The 20,115-nt window shown below is 42.9% G+C and overlaps 1 protein-coding gene across 1 annotated transcript in view; it reads left to right on the top strand.

Annotated features, from left to right (window-relative positions):
• The window catches only part of KIF26B (kinesin family member 26B), a 278,295-nt gene that overhangs the window by 250,829 nt on the left and 7,351 nt on the right, over positions 1-20,115 (top strand). The window contains exons 11-14 of the mRNA XM_015623243.3: positions 1,311-1,473; positions 2,586-6,018; positions 18,646-18,848; positions 19,823-19,973. Coding sequence (XP_015478729.1) covers positions 1,311-1,473; positions 2,586-6,018; positions 18,646-18,848; positions 19,823-19,973 — 3,950 coding nt within the window. The remainder of the gene's footprint in view (positions 1-1,310; positions 1,474-2,585; positions 6,019-18,645; positions 18,849-19,822; positions 19,974-20,115) is intronic.

The following is a 20,115-nucleotide window of genomic DNA, read 5'->3' as shown; positions in this document are numbered from 1 at the left end:
ATGGAAGCAGAAATCCTGAAACAAAAAAAATGTTTTATTTTCAGTATTTCTAGTCAAGCTGAAACTGCAAGTACTAGAAGCCTCAGGAGATGAGAACTCTCCAGAGCTATTGCATCAAAATTTGCAGCCCAAATGCTGTTGTTTATTCAGTCAAAAAGAGAGGTCCAAGAGTTTTGGTGTTTGCCCTTTGGTCCCATCCAGCAGGCATAGCTTCAGTTCCCAGCAGTTGCAGCTTTATGCTGAGTTCCTGTGAGCTGGAAATTTCAAGTGAATGAGCAAGGACACAAATGCACCATAGGTCATTTGCAAATATTTAACAGTGAGCCCCAAAAATCTGATCCATAGCCATTGAAGGAATCACCATCACTACAGCAGCAAATGCAATTCCTTAAGTATAAATAAGTATCAGGCTGTTGCTGTCTTTGTTTCCAGCTGTATGTAACATCATCCACAACCCTTAGCACAGGGGAGACACACTTCAAGAGAATGCCATTTCTCAAATAACCACCCAGCTGACCTCTACACCATGGAGCTAAAGGTCTCTTTAAAAATGATATATTGTGCATTTCTGACTACAGGATTAGATGACCACCTTAAAAGTATTATATATGCATCATTATTCTGTTAAAATTCATATCCTCAGTCCGGTCACAGACAGCCCCACAATAAGGTATCAGAATTTCAAAGCTATCTGATGCTGAACAATAGAGTAAATGGCAAGAACAGAAAATTTGATTTCTGCCTCAGTGAAAGAAAATATCTAATATGAAAGAACAATTGTGTGAAGTTTGAAGGCTTGATTGGTTTGTATTTTACCAGCATCATCCAAAATTGACTTTGGTGATTTAACTGTTACTAATATCAAGTTACCCAATGCCCTAGAAGGCAATAAAAAAATTGTGTTCTCTAATCTAATCCATTACCCTCTTGTCCTCCAGAGCTGGGCCAGGGTTTGTCTGTGCACTGTGCACTTCAAAAGAGCAGCAGTTTGATGTTTGCTGCTGTGGCTTCTTAACAGTCTCCTTAACAGTGCTGGTCTGCATCTCTCTGGTGGCAATGGTAACAATGGAGAAGGGCTGGGACCAAAAGGAGACAGAAAAGGGGAAGTGGAAAGTGAAAAGAAGTTTGAATTGTAGTCCAGGGTCTTTCAGCATGCTCAGCTGCACAATATAGTGCAAACCTGAGGAAGGAAACTAATTAGGATTCCACTAAAAAGAGGAGAAAATGTCATGCCAAGACCTAAGTTACATCATGATGACCAAAGCGAAACCTTGCTGGCTAATGTAGCCTTAATTAATTTTATTTTGCAGAGACAGCAAGCTGACCATGTTGCTCCGAGAGTCCTTGGGGAATATGAACTGCCGCACCACGATGATAGCTCACATTTCAGCCGCTGCGGGGAACTACGCTGAGACGCTCTCCACCATCCAGATTGCCTCAAGAGTCCTCAGGATGAAGAAAAAGAAAACTAAGGTAAGATGATGTGTAACTCCCTTCTTATAATGACGGAGGAAGAAGGATCATGGAGGATCCTTATCTGGGTAGAGCAGCATGTAATAAAATCAGTAATCAGTTCCAAAGTGTATGGGTGTATGGGTTGTATGTACCCTGTCCTAGGGAACTGTTGGAGAGCAATATCAGAGGAATAAATACTTCAGCTTCAGAAGCACAAGAGTAAGTTCAGACTTCTGAACTTCTACATCTGTTGTAGCAGGTTTATAAGCTGACCTTGTTTAATAATGTCAGGGAGCATTTATTTTCCTTTATGTTCTTAGTGCTAATGAAATAATGAGTGAACTGCTGTAGAGTTAAAGAAAATTTGGATTAATTAAGAATTAGATCCTCTATGTTTCTCGGAGAGAGTGGAAGCAAAATAAACAATTGTGTCCATTGATGACCTTTTTATTCCTACTGCTTCTAAATATGGGTGATAGATTTTCCAAGAAGTAGAGTGAAAATGTACTATATTCATTTTCATGTTAGAAAGTTCTAGTTGCTTCTGTGCAACTTATGGTGTGAATTGGACAAAATGAATGAATTTTATGCATTTAATTTAAACTGGCAGACTGACAAAAGCTTTTTTTTTTTTGTCAATTGATTGAAGAGAGACAAATGAAGGGTTCAGTCCACACACAACCAGAGCACTGTGTCTCCAGAGACCTCTGAGTGCACGTTATACAGTTCCACACACTGGTAGTATGGGGTCATATGCAGTGAATTTTCTTGCTCCTCTTCAAATACACAGATGTACACACAAACACAAAATCAGCAAAGCCTTTGCCAAGTATCAGATTTATTTGGTCAGGCTCAGTTAAGGGAGGTATCTTAATCCACATTTTTTAGTAATTTTATTTAAGTCTTATGATTTTGAATGGGACTCAGAGCTGGGCTTTGGGTTCTCCATTGAACATAGTTATGTGTTTGCTCTAGGGCTGTGGATAAGCAGCCTCAGAGCTCTGAGCCTTAGTTTAGAGATCTTCCAGTTCACGTGACCATGAATTTTTTGTATATGCAGTTTGTGCAAGGAACAGCTTGCAATGCTGAAATGTCATAGACACACATTTTCTCTTTCTCTTATGTTGCAGTACACATCAAGTTCTTCTGGAGGAGAGAGCTCTTGTGAGGAGGGCCGGATGCGGAGACCAACCCAGCTGAGACCTTTCCATTCCAGAAACACTGTGGACCCAGACTTCCCTATTTTGCATTTATCCAGTGATCCTGATTATTCATCCAGCAGTGAGCAGTCATGTGACACAGTGATTTACGTTGGCCCCAATGGCACTGCCCTTTCTGACAAGGAACTGACAGATAATGAGGGTCCCCCTGACTTTGTTCCCATAGTTCCTGCTCTGCAAAAGACCAAAAATGAGGGCAGATTGGAGGAAATTAGTGAATCAGGGCCCAGCACATCTGAAAGAGACTGCCTGAAGTGCAACACCTTTGCAGAGCTCCAGGAGAGACTGGATTGCATCGATGGCAGCGAAGAGACCGACAAATTTCCCTTTGAAGAGATGCCTGCTCAGTTTAGTTCAGACCAGGCGTCTAAGTGCGCTGTCTCAAGCCAGCTGGCAGAGCTTAGCCACTTACCAGAGTCAGATAAGGAAGATACAATGCCAGAATGTCAGAATCCTGATAGAGAAGCCAAGGAAAATACAAATACAACCCCCAGCAAAACTAGGAGAAATCACTCCCCTGTTCCTTCTGGAGCTCTTACCAATCTTTCAACTCCTTCTTCTCCCAGGAGTGTAACAGGCAGCTCTAGTAAAGAGCTTAACTCTTGTCAGTTAGCACACAGCACCAGCTTGCAGAGCAGCAGAGAAGGGCTCAACACCTGTGGATTTGTGGAAGGCAAACCTCGGCCAATGGGTTCACCCCGGCTTGGCATTGCAAGCCTCTCAAAGACATCTGAGTATAAGCCACCAACTTCTCCTTCCCAGAGGTGCAAGGTCTATACACAGAAAGGAGTCCTGCCCAGCTCTACTCCCCCACCAGCTCCACTGAGTAAGGATGCTGCTATGACATCTACTGAATCTTTATTACAGCCAGAAATTCGGACCCCACCCGTAGGCATGAGCCCTCAGATTATGAAAAAATCAATGTCGTCCAACAATGGGGATTTGGAAGAGACGGTTCTCAATGAAGATCAGCAACAAAGCATTTCTCCAGAATCCAAGAAGGAGATTCTGAGCACAACCATGGTGACTGTGCAGCAGCCATTGGAGCTGAATGGAGAGGATGAGCTTGTGTTCACCCTTGTGGAAGAACTGACCATTAGTGGTGTCCTTGACAATGGGCGCCCAACCAGTATCATCAGTTTTAACAGTGACTGCTCTGTGCAGGCTTTGGCCTCTGGCTCTAGGCCAGTTAGTATTATCAGCAGTATTTCTGAAGATCTTGAATGTTACTCCAGTGCAGCTCCTGTGTCTGAAGTCAGCATCACACAGTTCCTTCCTCTTCCAAAGCTGAGTCTGGATGACAAACCCCAGGATGATGGCAGCAGGCGCTCATCCATCAGCTCGTGGTTGAGTGAAATGAGCACGGGGAGTGACGGTGAGCAGTCGTGCCACAGCTTCATAGCCCAGGCATGCTATGGGCATGGGGAAGCAATGGCAGAGCCCCCGGTCTCCGAGTTTGCGAGCACCATACAAAGCGCCAGCATGATTTGTGTAAGTGACAGACAGAAGTCGGTGGCTGACAACATGCTTATACTGTCGGAAATTGGGGAGGAAGCTTTCGGCAAAGTGCCACCCATCAAAGGCTGTAAAATATCAGCTCTAGGCAAAACTACTGTCACAATCAAAAACACAGCAAGTCTTAGCAGCTGTGAAGGCTACATCCCAATGAAGACGAACATTACCGTGTATCCATGTATTGCTGTTAATTCCTTCAAAGCTCAAGACACTGATAATGTTGTACCGGCTGGAACTGCAGACTCAAAGGCTGTTCATCCCCATGAAGGGAAAGAATCCATTGCTAAGAAGGTTATCAAATTTGAAGACCCTTGGTTGAAGAGAGAAGAAGATGTTAAAAAGGACAGCCCTGGGAGCAGTGATGAGCCAAGGCCTGACACAGTCACGGTTTCAGCCAAGCCTGAGCACAGCACAAAACAGTCCTCCACAGACAGGCTTAGCACCAGCAGTGGGGACACCTCTGTTTCCCCAGGATCTGACAGTCTTAAAAGGATTGTGGATGGGTGTGAGGTGGCAACATCTGGCTCTGCAACCCAAAGCCCTGTTCATTCCAGTGATGGCTTGAAGAATTGTAGCCTCCCTCGAGGGCTCCCAAAGGCAAGCAAGGTGGAGGAATCTGACTGTCATCTCCATCCTACTTCTACTGACAGCACTGGAGTCAGTTCTTCTGCCCTTCCCCAGTTTTCTAAGGCTAGTCTTGACAGGAAAATAGCCTCTCCCAAACACTGCATACTCACCCGTCCCAAAGGGACTCCTCCTCTGCCACCTGTGAGAAAGTCAAGCTTGGATCAGAAGAACAGAGCCAGCCCCCAGCACAGTGCAGCCAGCAGCACCACAAGCAGTCCCTCCAGCCAGCCTGTGTCCTTCCTGGCCAGCTTCCCAGAGGAGCAGAATGCCAAACAAAAAGGCCCTGGCATAGATAGCAGCATCAACAACAGCAGCAGCAAGCTCTTCAGTGCCAAGCTGGAGCAGCTTGCCAGCAGGACCAACTCCCTAGGGAGGTCCACAGGAAGCCACTATGAGTGTTTGTCACTGGAAAGAGCAGAAAGTCTGTCCTCTGTGAGCTCCAAAATGAGCCCTGGCAGAGACACCACCATGCCTAGGGCTGGAAGGAGCTTCAGCCGCAGTGCCATGTCCTCACCCACCAACTCAGGCCTTTCCCAGTCGGCAGGTGCCTCCCCAAAAGCCAGCCAGTCAAAGATCTCTGCTGTCAGCAAGCTTCTGCTGGCAAGTCCCAAGGCCCGCAGCCTCTCTGCCTCTGCCACCAAAACGCTCAGCTTCTCCACCAAGTCTCTGCCTCAGTCTGTAGGGCAGAGCTCCAGTTTGCCCCCAAGTGGGAAGAACATGTCCTGGTCAATGCAGTCCCTCAGCAGAAGCCGGGGCTCCAGCCTTGCTTCCAAATTGCCCCTTCGAGCTGTCAATGGGCGGATTTCAGAGCTGCTCCAAGGGAGCACCAGTGCCAGAGGCGTACAGCTGCCGGGAAGCTTGGAGACAGATGAACGTGGGGGCCTTCCTGGAGACGAGAAGCCAGCTGTTCACATGCTGCCTTCACCTTACAGCAAGATCACCCCTCCTCGGAAACCTCACCGCTGCAGCAGCGGCCATGGGAGCGACAACAGCAGCGTCCTGAGTGGGGAGCTGCCCCCTGCCATGGGGAAAACAGCCCTCTTCTACCACAGCGGGGGCAGCAGCGGCTATGAGAGCATGATGAGGGACAGCGAGGCGACGGGGAGTGCCTCCTCAGCGCAGGACTCCATGAGCGAGAACAGCAGCTCTGCCAGTGGCAGGTGCCGGAGCCTCAAAACCCCAAAGAAACGATTAAATGCAGGTAAGCTTGTGGTGGTAGGAAAGAGGGATACAGACCAAAGCAAATTAGTACACAGGGGGTAGGCTGGCCCTAAGAGTGAACTAGTTAAATACCAGTTCCATCTTCTAGCTGAAGAAGCAAGGACATGGTAAGTATCCTAGGCTCTGCCTGTTTTCATTTTGGGACATTCAGTAATCCTGTGTGGTTGTATTGCCTTTGCAGTGGAGTCTCATCCTGGCCTCTTTCACTTAGGTTTTACTTAGGAGTAGCAAAAACTGGTTAGTGTTGCCAGTGATAGCCACATTCAAATATTTATTGATACAAATATTATTCTGATTTGGTTGCAGAAAGGTGTCTTAATATGTACATTTCACCAGCCCAATACCAGACTTTTGCTGAATAGCTGTATCTTTTGTGAACCCACTTCTTCTCCTTGTGTGCTCTGGATGCCCAAAGGTGCAAGATGCCCTGCATCTGAAACCACTGTTGAATCCTTCTTCCCACATAGAAAATGGAACAAAAATGTGCCCATGCCACTTGAAAGATGTATCCTGTACCTGAGACTCTTGCCTTTTGAGTTGTGGCTCCTTTTCCCACATATTTTTTGATAACAAATAATAGATAATATTAAGAACAATATACAGGAATTACTGCACTGAAGCACTTTCAAATCTGAAACTTTTTTAGTGAGCATGGTATGAATTGGGAAGACTTCATCTTTGTTTAGACATAATCCCCAGTAGCTTCACACTACATCAGGACTTTTTAATTAGATAACAAGAGCTTCCTGGGTCATATGAAGAATCTATGCAGGTACCTTTTTCCACTAGAGCAAGTTTCATAAAGTTGTGGAACAGGGATGGGGACCATTCATGAGCTGGTCAGCTCATATTTTTCCTGCGTGCTGTTTTCCCAACCTGTAGTGCTAGTCCTGCCTAATCTACTTCTGAAAAAAATTCAGGCTGACATTGCATCTGGTGGCACAGGTATATGGAATATCAGTGGCTACGTATTCTACAGTAGCTGTGACTGTCCAAAATGTGTTTTTCTCATAGCGTTCCTAATTCACCAGCCATTCCACTTGCTGCGATACTCCCCTCTGGAGTTCATTTCCAGTGAACAGAGTAATGTATAACTCTCCCTTTCTTTATGCTCTTGACTGTGATAGCAAAAAGAACATGTGCAGCACAGATGTGAATGCAATAGATACTGCTATTAAAGTAACTCCATAAATGCATAGCTGATTGTACCTGTTCAGAGGATGCATCTGAAAGTGATCATTCTACATAATGCAAGGCCAGACCAAATGACTGAATAATATTTCTGAAGTTAACTTTGCATCCTCTGAGAAAATCTCTTTTCCTAGCCCTTCAGTTAAATTGATTTTCCTCTTTCTGAGGAGCTCTGTCTCTAAAAACCCCTTTCAAATAAAAGCTTTTTAATACTATCTTGCAAGGAAGAGAAGGATGATTTCTATCTTGTGGAAAACAAAGCTGTCCACAGAGGTGGCATTTGTAGGTGTAAACTGACAACTCGATTGTGTTTTGCGGTGAAGCTGCCAACCTAATATGGACTTTTTCCACAGGTCATTTAGATGGGAAAGTTTATCAAGTTCTGTGAAAACAGGCAGCTGTGCAGATGAGGGAACAGATTAGATACTAGAGAATGTCCCCCTTACTCCCCCAAGAGAGATATTTTATAAAAATACTCTGAGAAAACTTAAGGTAGAGCCTTCACATTCTTTAGACTCCTGAGTTCTGGAGTCTAAACTTCTAAACTAGTGATTCAAACTGAATCACTAGAGGACCAGGATTTGTTTATTCTGCTGCTCACAAAACGCCGTGTTTCATTTAACTTCTCTCTGCTTTGAGGGAGAAGCTGGAGGCTGGAAATACGAGTGACAAAAGCATTGTGTTTGTGGTGTTCTAGTTAAAGATAAACTTCATATATGCATGTCGTATTTTATACCAGGGCTGTATTTTTGGCTCACAGCTTTGGCTTTTGATAAACCCTGTGCAGGACTAAACATTGTATCAGTAATCATGAAAAGGGAGTTGTGAAGGAGAGCTGTTTGAGACTCAGGTTTAAGATTGTTCTTGTAGCAGTCTGGAGGACACACCAGGAAAGAAGAGGCCTTGAGCCTACCTGGTAGAACAGTGACACTGGTTTGCCATACAGTGCACATGTGGAAAATTAGCAAGTGGTGGTGTAAGTACAAACCTTTCATTAGCAGGGAATGTGAGGAGTTCTAGATTTGCTGCTTTTTTACTGCTGTGTAATATTTGACCTATCGTTTTCCCCAAATACACCTTTTTTGGATGACCAAGAGATTATTCTCTTTATTCTAATTGTTGGTGTGAATTAGTTCCTCTCTCCTTCATTAGCAACATTGCAATTATCTGCCTGATGCTGGACATGGATCTCTGGGGTGGAGGATTTTCAGTGAACGACCTGTCTGTGTCCTTGGAATTGCCTGCCCTGGTGGACTCAGCATAGCCTGGCACATTGACCTCCCTTAAAGTAATTTACAAAGCTTCTCTCTTAATTCAGCATGTCACCTGGTGTGCAGAGATTCTCAGTGTATCATCTCTGATACTTTTGAGAATGATTCCCTATATCAGCAAGTAATTCCTGTATTGTTTGGAATGACTTGTGTATAAGTGCAACCAAGGGTTTTATGGAAATTAAAAAAACCTCAATCTTTACCATCATCCATATTTCTAGCAGAAAGCCACTGCCCAGAAATTAATCAGGCTTCACTTTCATATAACCAAGCTCCTGCTTGCATTTGGTCCTACAGCAGTGAAATCATAATTCTGTTTTGATGTGCTTGATAATAGTATAATTTTTCACATGTCAGCAGATTTATGATGGCATAAAACCAGGATTATTACTTCTATGCAGGAGAACATGAAAGAGGAGTTAAGATATAAGGGAGAATAGAGCTGTTCCTGAATGTATTTTTATTGTATAATGAAAAAATGCGAAGTTTTGCAATCTTTCATCCTCTGTAGCATCTCCTTTCTTATAGTGTGAGTGTTATCTCTTAAGGAACACTTTTTAGTGAAAAAGATAGCACACAAAGGTTCTGAGATCTTAAAAGACAGATATTATTTTAATACAAAATGTCAAGATCATTGGACCTGTCCTGATTTGCAGTCACAGATCCACTGTGCTGTAATGGATATGGCACTATAGATATGCTCATTTCAGGTCAGGCAACCTTGTCCACTTTATTTATGATTATTATTAACAGAAATGCTAGCTGTCAGACACAATCAACATGAATCAGCCCAAGGCCCCTATAAAAGGAGCTATAAAGAGTCTTTAAGAGAATCACCAGAAGATCTCACAATTACTTTTGAAGTTCTGACACATTGGAGAGACATCATTTTTCCCTGAGATTAAGATCTTGTCTTTCAGTGCTCTTAAGTGCATTATTTGTATGTGTAGGTGCTTCTGCCCTGAATTTCATACATGAAGCATCAGACCTACACTGACAGTTTTTGAAGGATAAAGCTAGTTCTTATCCTTCACTATTAGCCTTAGGTAAATTTTTGGGCTCTGCCTGGGTACCTGTGCAGTTCACAGACAGTGCAGTACAGAATTGTGTTCAAAATTAGAAGAAAATAATAATAAAAAATATTTCTTTTCCGTTCTGGTACCTATTGAAAAATCATGTTTGCCTCATGAAGCATGTAAGCCTGTTAACCCTGAAGCTAACCTATGCATTTAATAAACATTCACATTTTTCTAACATCTAACACTGGTTCTGTAACATCATGTCAACATATATTGGCCCAAAGTGACTGTTTGTGGCAGAAACAAAGCTATTTAGCCCTGATCTACAGTTGTACATTTCAAAGCTTTGTATAGCTTGTCTTTAATCCACACGGTGGTGTAAGTATTATTCCAGACCCCAGACACTTTACAGATGGAGAAATGAAGGTAGAGCGTGTTACTGACTTGCCTAATGTCCTCAGCCAAGTGAGAGCCAGATCCAGGGTTGAATTACAGGCACCCTCAACTCCTAAACTCAACCACAACTGACTTTGCCATACATCCTCCTCTGCCCTTGCTGAGCAATGGAAAACAGAGTTCTGGTTTTTTTTGTTCTGTTATTTTCTTTTTGTGGCAGGCCCTTCTTCCTTCTCTGCCTGCAATCATCTGTACAGCTACATTGTACTTTGATTTCTTTGCTCACTCCATTAGCCCTTCCCTGTAAGAAACAATTGGCAGCCATATTTCTGTCTCTGGCTCCAGCCTCCTCTCTCTTGGGTAGGCAGTGCTGCCTTGAGCAGGGCACTGAAGTGTTAGGGCATGGTTTGTACAGTTACAAGTTGCAGGAGTTATTTATTATTTTTTAACTCCTCAGGAAATCCAAGTGCGATGGCCCAGTGCCACTGCGTGGAAAGGCAGTGATACGGGTGCTTTATAATACATATTCCTGTATGTGATCAGGAAGTGCATTCTGGTTGGACTTTAGTTTTACCAAAGCTCTATTTGTATCCCAGGAGTGGAACAGATATAAGAGGGAGGCAGGCAGGGCAGCAAATTAGGGCTTGCAAGATCTGTGTTGTATTCTCTGGGGTGCTGCTGGTTTGCTGTATCACCTTGGGCAACTTGTGTAATTTTTGTGTTCTCTTGTTACCAGCTCAGAAAAATAGATAATGCGGATACAAAACCCCGCCCCCCCCACAAAAAAAAAAAAAAACAACAAAAAAAACCACAACAAAAAACAAACAAACAACAACAAAAAAGTAGTAGTAAGGTCCTTGGATCAGAATGATTTTTTGCTCTTCTGGTTTGATTTTTAGCATATCTTCCTGAGTTTCCTTTGGATGTATGTGGGCGCTGCTTTAAAATAATCTCAGTGCAAAACATGACTGGATAATTTCAGAGATGGAGCCTTGGTGCTAACTCTGGGTCTTTCCCACCGGGAGGTGATAGCAAAGGAAGATCCAGGTTCTAATGAGGTTTATCCAGTAAAGCCAAGTCCTGTTTGCATTTTCACATTACATGCATAAATGTGTTGTTTCCAGTTTTTTCTGCCCTCTCCTACACATATTTACAGGTTCCTGTCTCTGAGAGTGTTTCAGTACTCTCTGTAAGGAAACCTCCTTCCATGGGAGCAACAGAACAGGAGGGGTTCAGAGATCATTGATCATAAACAAGGCATTTTATGGGGATTACAGCGATTTTCCTGAAGCTGTTTTCTTTCCTGTTCCCTATGAGATAGGGTTGGGTACCTAAGAAAGTTCCCATCCCATGCAACATTGAGTTGCATTGATTCCTCTAGTTGAAGCTTTTTGGAGCTGAGTCTGTGCTTGGAGCTTTGCTAGTGCTAGGGCTTCTGCCAGCAGGGTGAAACAGGGAGGGCAGTGATCTGTGGCCCAGGCAGGGATGGGGGAGCAGCAGGTGAGCAGCAGCCACTAGGTGCTGGTGGGGACCTCTGCCTTGCAGCTGGAGTGCACAGGCCCTTTCATGGGAGCAGACCTGACACTAGGGCATGAGAAAAAGATGGGAGACAGAAGGAGGCAGCTCAAAGACATCAGACTTTGGGCATAAAGTCCTTCTCAGTAAAGCACTTTCCAGTTGGGTCAGTCAGGACCTCTAATACTTAACATTTTCTTGAATGCTAACTATCAATGAACATCAGAAAACAAAAACCTAAGAGATATTATTCAAAGTCAGGCCAAGTAGAAACAAGACTGAGAGAAAATGGTTTCCAAAGGTTGAATTCCTGAGGTTTAAAACTATGCCCTGAGTTGAAGTTGCGTATCTCAGAATCTGGAGAACCCTGCTTTTGTTAATCTGGGATAGGATTTGGGTGTGTTTATGTCTGTGTGTGTCTGTGCACGTGCCTTCATCTTCTTTGCATGGGGAACTATAATTAAAGATTCCTGCTGCAGTATTTGATGACATTTGTAGTAAAGTTTCATGACTCCTTGCAGCTCTTTCTCAGTACTTTCAACACCAAAGAAGACCAAATTGCTACATGATTTTAAATACTTTAGTAAAAGGACAGACTGTTAAGACTAATTATCTACAATTAGCCTTCTTTTTTCTCATGTCAGTGTGCTCTGGGTTTCACTAGTGGGACAGTTTTAAAGATGGAGGTTTAGAGGTTGGTTCCTGGAAAGCCCTAAAAACTCTATACTTGAACATATTTACTCTCTGGAAGCACTTAGCCCCTTTTATGAAAGCAGCAGAAAAAGCCAGAGACTGAATCTACGGACTGTAAATTATGAAAGTCTGTCTCAAACCAATATTGCAAACATCACATTTTGAAACATGGCCAAAATTATGATGACAATACAAAACACCAACAAAGAGAGTCTGAGCTTTTCTTGTTGAATCCAAGTGAAAAGGAATTTGATTCATGTTTAAACTGCCTAAGGCACAGTGTGGAGAGCTGAAAATTGCCCTTTGTATTAGAAAGCTGTAGGGCATCTCCAGCATTTCTACTTTAACTTGCTTACAAGTGATGGTAGCTAATTGATATCCTGTATTATGCCTTTACCATGACAAAGGATGTTTAGAATTATATGAGAGAGTGCTGTTTGCATGCAGGTGACTACTTTATGCATGTGACTTGCTGACTGGACAGCCCTGGGGCGAGTAGAGGGAGGGAAAGTGCAGGCTTCAGCTCCATTTTTTTTTTTGTTCATTAAAACAACAGCATTGATTTTCCCAGGTCAGAGCCAGGCCATTTCATGCAGCAAATCTGTGTTGAAAGGGATCAGAGTAATCATTTTTTACACGCTTGACTACTGCATGCCAGCACTGAGCTTTCAGCCACATGAACATAGGAATGATTTAATAGAGGAAGTGGCAGCAGGCTATTGTGCGTGGTGAGGGCTCCATGTAACATGCATGACTGAGTTGCACACCATTAGGCTGGGTGTAAATAAAACCTGCTCCTGACACTGCCACAGAATTGGCTCACTGGAATGCCTCCACCACTGTCCTGTTGGGAGCTAATGTTCTGCCTATAGAACCCTTCCCCCTCCAGCCTCTGCCTTTGCTTCCAAGTGACTGGAGCAGCTCTCCCATGCAGTGCTGTAGTAATAATAACCAACTTCTTAAACAATGCCACAATGCTGACAAATACCTGTTAAGCCAAAATCCAGCCTGAAGAGAGAGAAATGTTTAGAAGAGACCCTGGTTGTTTTTCTTGCTAGGAATTGTGGGTGATGTGCATCTTCCCTGGAGCGTCTCCCAGATTACTTGTCAACCTGCCACGCCACAGGAGGGCTGCTTTCTGATCTGCTTTCAGCAGTGCTCGTTCACCAGCTCTAAACTGTCCTGAAAAGCTCCTTATAAATAAGACAGTAATGCAGAAAGCAAGGTTAAGAAATAAACTGGGTAGATAGAAATGAACTGTGTAGATAGAAAAAAATTAGAAGTTGGCTGTACATCAGCTTATTCCTTATACCAGTACAGAAACAACAAATCTAGTACAGGTGTGGATGGAATATTATAAACAAACATTGCTTTATTCTGATGAACAGTAAACAAGTGATTTATTGCCTCAAGCGTCTTTGTACTTCTTATCAATTCTCAACAGTGGGCTTGCGTAACAGTCAATACAGAGTATGGCCTGAATTATTTTACAGTGAGATGGACATAGAAAATTTTCTTCTGAATGATGTATCCTCTCAGTGTATCATATTCCAGGTGTTTGGGTGCAACATGGCCCATTCTATGCAATCTGTTTAATCTGAGTGTGAGGATGAGTGATTGCTGTTTAGATTTTCTGGCAATATAGGCCTTGGTTCTTTGGAGTACTGACCTCAAGATGGGCACCCTAAATACTTCTGGTGAAGTCCCCACATCATTTGAAGAGGTGCCTTCAAACACTGAAGGGACTTCCTTTTCAGGAGGGGAACTGTGCAAAATACATGAAAATCCGTGGAGTGAATAGCTGCATGCTCTGCACTGGGCAAAGTGCACCATAAAATAAACTAGGAGAAAGGAGGTCAAAGGAAAGGGGAGGAGTTGGTTCAGTCATGGACAATTGACCATAAGGGCAGATCCCACTAGGAAATGAGAGGCAAAGTCAGCATCACATTTTCAACTCAAACAGTGCAGGAGCCCTGTTGTCAGTGAGGAGCAGCAGGATAGTGAGGAAATAAGATAGATAATCTTTGCTAGTAAGAAAAGTTTGATGCTACAACTGACATCGGTGCTATTGATGTTGGAGCCACAGAAGGAATAGTGTGAGCTTAAGGGTACTGCTCTAGTTAGACAGGTCTGGTTTTTGTAATTTCCTTGGACTGTCTGGTGAGAAAAACTAAAATACTGAAGAACAGGTTCTGTACAGAAAGGCAGTTTTACATCCCATAACATTAAACACTGTGGGGAATAGCTTTGGCTCCACATCCCGCCTTTGAGCATACAATATAAACTTCTGAAATTATGTTATATCAAGTTACAGTTTCTTTTTCTGTTTGAAGCACCTTGAAATTTCTAGACAGCAGTTGTTTTGCATCCCATTTGGATGTATTCTGCTTTGAAGAGATAAACGTCACACTGTTTTTCATTAAGATTTTGTTCTTGCAGTTTTTGCCCTTACCTTTTTCAGAGAAAAGATGCTCAATCTGGAATGTGTGCTTGGAAAGCAGCCTAAGGGGAGCACTCCAAAATATACAGTACTTAAGCAAAACCAGACTTTTTAGAGCTTTTGCCCTGGTCAACACATTTACGAGCACACATCCTTTTGCAGTTTGGCAATTCTGCTGAGGTCAGTGTGCCTTCTTATCCTTAAAGTTACCCTCACATACCTTGGTCGGTATTTCTCATAGCTTAAGGCTCCTCTTACCTTTACTTACTTACCTTTACTATATTACTGAAACATATTGTAACTTCAGTGCCACTCTTCAGTCAGATCTACTTTCACACTGCATGCCTTCACTGCTGTGCTACTCTCTTTATCTTAACCTGGCCAAACTTTAACCTATAGCTTAAGGTAAAGCCATAGATCTGTCTCAAAAGCAAATCTTGTATCCTGTGTATTTTCATGGCTATTTCACAGCCTGGTTATTCATACTCAAGCTAGGTTCAAAATGGGTTATGCTGAGAGTGGGTAAATTCAAATTAAATGAAAAACATATCCTTCAGGGCATTTAGAAAATGGCATTTTGCTTTATGTACTGCACGGTCATAAATGAATGTGATGTTATTTTACCATGGGTTCATCTTTCTGGGTTTCTTTCAGATTGATTTTTGGTATCAATTTCTTTTTTGTATGGAGGAATGAATTCTATTTGCCTGGTGGGAGGGTCAGCCAGTTTGTCAAGGTGCAGAGGTAAGGCAGAGATGGGAGAGTGCTGAGATCTGTCCCTGTTGAGCTCCCTGGCTGCCTACTTTCTTCATAAGTCATACATGGGGAATAGAGGAGTAGTGTGCTGTAATTCCCACAAAGCATGTTATTTATTATACAGTCAAAATTGATGAGATCCTAACTCCATTGAGTGCACCCAATAAATTTGAGACTTCAGATGGATATTTTCTATATGAATGGAAAACTGCATTAATTTTAACAATTAAATTAATGTTTTTATGAATGAGAAAGCTGTCAGCTGCTTTCTGATATTCACCCCAAAGCTCTGCTTAGGTTTTGTGTCCTTGCTGATCTCAATTATGGTAAAATAAGATAAAAAACAGAGACTAAATGGAGATCTCAGTGGCAGGAGTATCCTGTCAAATGGCACCATTATTTTCTGTACTTGGGCTGATAAACAGCAGTGTATGTTTAGTGCAAACTGGATCCAGTTTTACTTTACTAGAAAGAGGAAGAAGATCTTTCGTTTTAATTTCTCCTCTACGCCTCAGGTAAATCATCCTGAGTCAGCATTCAAGGTGCAGATAAAGAGACATATCTCTTTTTCTTTCTCCTCTGTGTCTCATACACCTGTACCCCTTGGAAGCCCCGGGCAGGTGGCCTGTGTCCCAGAGGAGTCCCTTAGCAGAGGGTGGCAAGGTGGCTGTGTGAGGCAGCTCTGCCCTGCTGCATTGCCCCAGTGCACCATGAGCTGCAGCCTGTCCTGTTATCATAACCCACAGGCAATCCAGACATGAGCTCTGGCTAGAAAACCACAATGAGTTAATGTGTCCTGCCACAGCTGCACTCTCAGCTACCCCTCTACCAAGGGTATTAAAGGATGCCTCAGGTTGGAGCCCTCCTTCTAGACTACAGGATTCTGCTTCCCATTGAGCCAAATGGGTATGAATGAGAACAAAATGCAAAAAAAATTACCATCATTCCTCTACTTCATACCCCAGCAATCTGGTTTGCTTTGCTCCAAGTAGGAGCCTGATGCTGTTCTTGAGGCAAGATGCATTTGAGACATCCACCTGCATTTCCAGAGAGTCTTGGACCTGGACTTCAACTCTGGCTGGAGACAGAGTTTTTGCAGTGAGGTGGTTTACAAGTGTTTCATTGCACAAGAAGATGGTTTTAACAGCCATAGTGGGGAAAAGAGGAAGAAAATCAAACATCACAGAAAAAGGCACTACCTTAGTCATAATCCAGCCATGCATGGAGAGCTGGGCAGAAGGAATTTCCAGTCTGCTCAGCTGCTTCCTTGAAATGCTAGAGCTAGTCTGAAGGCATGTCAGGAAAGGAGATGTGACCATTATTGTGGGGGAGAAAGAAAAAATTACTGACAGCACTGGGTGCATTAAACAGAAGATCAGATCTGATGCTTGTAGATATCGCTGGCTCTAAAAGTTGTTGAAAAGCAGAGATTGTATTTATACTCAGACAAAATTTGAGACACTGCTTCTGTGAGGCACCATGGCCAAAAGCCTTAAAAGTATTTAAAACCATACTTAATGCCTGAATCCTTTTGATCTTAACACTTGGATTATACTCAGGACCCTTCCCATCTAAGCAAGTGGAGGACTTGTTTCCCAGGAGGGGCTGAGCCTATTTCAGGATCTCTCCCTGCATGTAATAAAATTGAATAGTCCACCACACTCTCTCACCTCCCTTCAAGTATATAGCTGCTCCCAGCATTTGGTTACCTTTCTCTAGCACTGCTGACAAGAGTCACACTTAGAATTAAGTTTGTTGGGGTCTTCCCAAACTGTCTCTCTTGTTAATTTTTGCTATGGTAATGGGTCAGGTCTTGCTTTTCCTTTTATCAAGATCTGAATCTTCTCTTGATCAGGCAGTTTAATCTAGAGATTAACTGAAATGCATCCAAGGTAAGGGAATGCTGACATTGTCTTCCACTGACTGGTACCACAGAACTAAAATAACTCTGCTTGCTGGTATTTGTAAGGCTTCATTTGTTCTGGCATGAGTTTTTTTGCTGGGCTGCAGTTTGGACAATAAACACAACTATGATAAGTGTCATAGGATGACAATATCAGGTTGTTTGGTATAAAGGGGCCTTGTAGAGCTCCCTGTCTACCCAGAACTCTCTATCAATCAGCTCTGGCTATGCTCTCTTTTTCCTGCATTGGGTTATCTCAGATGTATCCAAATAAAAGCACTGTGGACTAGGCTTTCCAGTAGACCATTCTCATCCATTTAAAAGCTCAATTACTTGTCTCTAACACAGACATACTGGTTTCTAGTTGTACTCAGTACTGAGTACTGTTGTACTCAGAAATCATGGGATAAGATGTGCATAGTTCTCAAAGTCAGCACAGAAGCAGACTTCCATGAATGAAACTAGGCAATACTTACTTGAAAATCCAAAAATTAGGCAATCAGTAGATATTTGTAGATATTTTGGGGATTTTTAGCTTTTATTGAAGCACCAAGTTGACAGACATGTTGAAACTATTTACATTCAAGTCTCAATAAATGTAATGTGCGAAATTCCTGTAAATGATTTTATCTTATTTTTAAAATAAAATCTGCATGATCACTTGGCATCTCTTCCCTGCTGGCTGGCATCACTTATGTACTTGTAGCCAAGAAAGCCAGTTAATAGTTTCATTCAAACTTGATGGCTCTGGGTTTTGTTTTTGGCTTCTCCTATCCTTTTTATTCCTGCTCTGTCCTAGGGAAGACTGTGTCAGTGACAAAACTTTTTGGGTTTTGTTTGCTTTTTTTAAACCAAGCCATTGCTCTAATTGTACTAAACCAAGCAAGGAAATGCAACCAGTTGGTTTTATTCTTTGGCGTGTGTTTCTGTTCTTTCTCCCAACAAAGCACTGCCATTAGGCCAAGGACATACATGTTCCTCCTTGCTCTACTGCAGGCCCTGACTTGGCATCTTATGTGGCAGATGATTTGCAGAGAGTGTTTAATGCTTGTCCTTTGACTCTAAGGGTCAGTAGCAGTAAAGAGATTGGAAAGCCAGGCTAGACCAGTTCCATCCTGCTGGCTTGGGTCCTTCATCAGCTTACCCACATGTGCTGACACCTAATCAATGGGGAGCAGACACAGGCTCTAAACTTCAGGGTATGTGTGCCCTCTGAGTGTCAAATCCTGGAGTCAGGCACCAAGGAACACCAAGGGTGTCACTCATGGTGAGTGCGTATTGCAGCTCCCGTGGCCTCCCTGGAGTTTCCTTCCGTTTTCTTCTATGTCAGAGAAGGCTAAACACATATCATTTGTTCACTTCTCTGCAATGGAAAGGAGAAAAAATAACTGCTAACATGCAATGGCACTTTCTCCATTTGCAGGTTCACAGAGGAGGAGGCTTATTCCAGCTTTATCCCTTGACACCGCCTCCCCAGCAAGGAAGCCTGCCAACAGCCCTGGGGTCCGCTGGGTGGACGGGCCGCTGCGGAGTGGGCAAAGGGGGCTGGGGGAGCCCTTTGAGATCAAAGTCTATGAGATAGATGATGTGGAGAGGCTCCAGAGACGGCGAGGTGGGGACAGCAAGGTGAGTGCAATCCATGTAATCTCCTGGAGGGTGTAAATTGCAAAGGTCAGCACTTATAAGACTGGGAGGAGTATCTGAGGTTGAGTATTTTAGAATAACAATGAATTATAGACTTCATTATTATTTTAAGGCATGTTTTCTTCCTAGCCTCTGACACTCGTTGAAGCTATTTGTGATGTTTGGAGAAACTTGTTGGAGTGGGGTTTCCACTGCACTTCACCCACAACAGATTTGTTTACAGAGGAGAACGTGAAATAGCGTTGAAACCTTTGCACGGCTTGGATGAGGATAGTTCTGTTATTGGAATTACTTCCACACTAGCAAGGGTTGCACAGTCCTCAGATGGCTTCATTTGCTGCACATCTTGGTGGTTGCCACCCCTCAGAAGTCATGTGAGGCCAGGCTGTCTGTCTCTAGCACTGCATCTCATGCTGTTACTGTGCCCCAGAGGTTTACAAAAAATATATCCTCTTTATTAATGACTGTGAATTGCTAGAGCTTTTCATAACATACTCCCTTTGTTTAAGGATGTTTCAAATTTGACATTGCTACCAGTTCTCTTATTTTAAAATATGACTAATGCATTACTTATGCACCAAGCACAGGGGTGTATTTAGGCTTTCAATACAGCAAGCAAAGGATTTCCTACTCCCAAGAGCTTAGATTTTCTTAGCCAAACTGCAGTGAGAAAAACAGAAATGTTTTCCTACAGTTAATCTAATTTCAAGATGCTGCCTGTTATTAATTATGGTTTATTATTAACTACCATTGCAAAGTCTCCAAAGCTCACTGATAGAAAACATGAAAACCAAACAAAAGCAATAAAAAAAAGCAGATGATGGATGATTTCATGCTTCTAGAATAAATGGCTCATTGTCAGTATTATTGATTGGAAGATCATTTCACCGAATGGACCTGGGTATTTCTTCTCCACTTCACCTATTTTTTCCTTGCTTCTTTTTCCTGGCTGGCAGGAGGTGATATGTTTCAATGCCAAGCTGAAAATCCTGGAGCACCGCCAGCAGAGAATCACTGAGGTCAAGGCCAAGTATGAGTGGTTAATGAGAGAACTGGAAGTGACCAAACAGTACCTGATGCTGGATCCGAACAAGTGGCTCAGTGAATGTAAGGGCATTGTTTTATTGCCTGAACTCATAGGTTTCCTTTGGTTTATTTAATAGGGGGGATGGAAGGAAGCAAAAATGTCTGGTAAAAGTGAGATGTAAGCTACTGTTTGTAAACTAAAATGAACCAACATATGACCTAA

This window comes from Parus major, chromosome 3 (genome assembly GCF_001522545.3).
Source record: "Parus major isolate Abel chromosome 3, Parus_major1.1, whole genome shotgun sequence".
NCBI lineage: Eukaryota > Metazoa > Chordata > Aves > Passeriformes > Paridae > Parus > Parus major.
The sequence above is the reverse complement of the archived record's forward strand: the minus strand, read 5'-3'. Positions and strand labels throughout refer to the sequence as shown.